The sequence below is a fragment of the Rhinolophus ferrumequinum genome, chromosome X (genome assembly GCF_004115265.2).
Source record: "Rhinolophus ferrumequinum isolate MPI-CBG mRhiFer1 chromosome X, mRhiFer1_v1.p, whole genome shotgun sequence".
NCBI classification, from domain to species: domain Eukaryota; kingdom Metazoa; phylum Chordata; class Mammalia; order Chiroptera; family Rhinolophidae; genus Rhinolophus; species Rhinolophus ferrumequinum.
In genome coordinates this window covers 80,783,485-80,784,655 of record NC_046284.1, presented here as the reverse complement: position 1 = coordinate 80,784,655, position 1,171 = coordinate 80,783,485, and the positions used below count along the sequence as shown (strand labels likewise).

General features: G+C 42.7%; 1 protein-coding gene across 1 annotated transcript; it reads right to left on the bottom strand.

The window, feature by feature from the left end:
- Nucleotides 1-219: 219 nt before the first annotated feature.
- Nucleotides 220-733, bottom strand: LOC117024977 (60S ribosomal protein L32-like). Its single transcript, XM_033110735.1, has one exon. It carries the CDS (start codon nucleotides 731-733, stop codon nucleotides 269-271), a length of 465 nt encoding a protein of 154 aa, XP_032966626.1. The 3' UTR covers nucleotides 220-268.
- Nucleotides 734-1,171: the final 438 nt, after the last annotated feature.

Below are 1,171 nucleotides of genomic sequence, written 5' to 3'. Positions count from 1 at the left end.
AATTGTTCTGTGCTTCTCTCACTCCCAACTAGTTTACAATTACACACAAACCTCTTTCTATTATATTTAGTATTTCTTCCCAGGGATACCCCTCTTTATAAATTCCAGTTTCCATCCAAGCCTATTTTTCACTTCCTCTTGTATACAGAACTGTTTGTGATCACAAGAGTGCACAATCATATGCCAAAGGTGTGTTATGACATTCAAGATTTTTTTTTTTTGGAAGAATTTTATGGTTTTATTAAAACACAGTTTGCACACAAGCTGTCTATTCATTTTCTTCACTGCGCAGCCGGGCATTGGGATTGGTGACTCTGATGGCCAGTTGGGCAGCTCTTTCCACAATGGCTTTGCGGTTCTTTGAGGAGACGTTGTGAGCAATTTCAGCACAGTAAGATTTGTTGCACATCAGCAGCACTTCAAGCTCCTTGACGTTGTGGACCAGGAACTTCCGAAAGCCACTGGGCAGCATGTGCTTTGTTTTCTTGTTACTCCCATAACCAATGTTGGGCATCAAGATCTGGCCCTTGAATCTTCTGCGCACCCTGTTGTCAATGCCTCTGGGTTTCCGCCAGTTACGCTTAATTTTGACATATCGGTCTGACTGGTGCCGGATAAACTTCTTGGTCCTCTTTTTGACGATTTTGGGCTTCACGAGTGGTCTGAGGGCAGCCATGATACCGGGTAAAAGATGAACGCCACCTCCGTAGGCAGCGCAGAGGAAGAGCGACATTCAAGATTTTTGAGGGACTACTTTTTTGTCATGAACTTTGAGCATCTGTACTCCCTAAACAAATGGACTTCACATGGTTTCACGACCTGCCCAGAGATAACTGCTATTCATAATTTTCTTTAGTTTTTTTCCCCTCATACCTTTTTCTGTACATTTACACACAAAGGTATTTGTGCACTCACAAAGGCTCACTCTCTTTAGGTTATGTGATCTCCATGTTACATGCCAGATCTTCAACTCAGGTACCTCTGATTAGGTGAGGGGGTGCTGCTAAGTGGATGAGGGTTTTATAGCCAGGATATGAGATAAAACAAAACAAAACAAAAACAAACAAAAAACCTAAAGCTGGGTAACATCAGTGGGGAGGAAGATTTGGAAGAGAGTCTGAGCTTTGACCAAAAGTTAGGTCCTGAGACTTCTCCTGGAGGAAAAACAGGC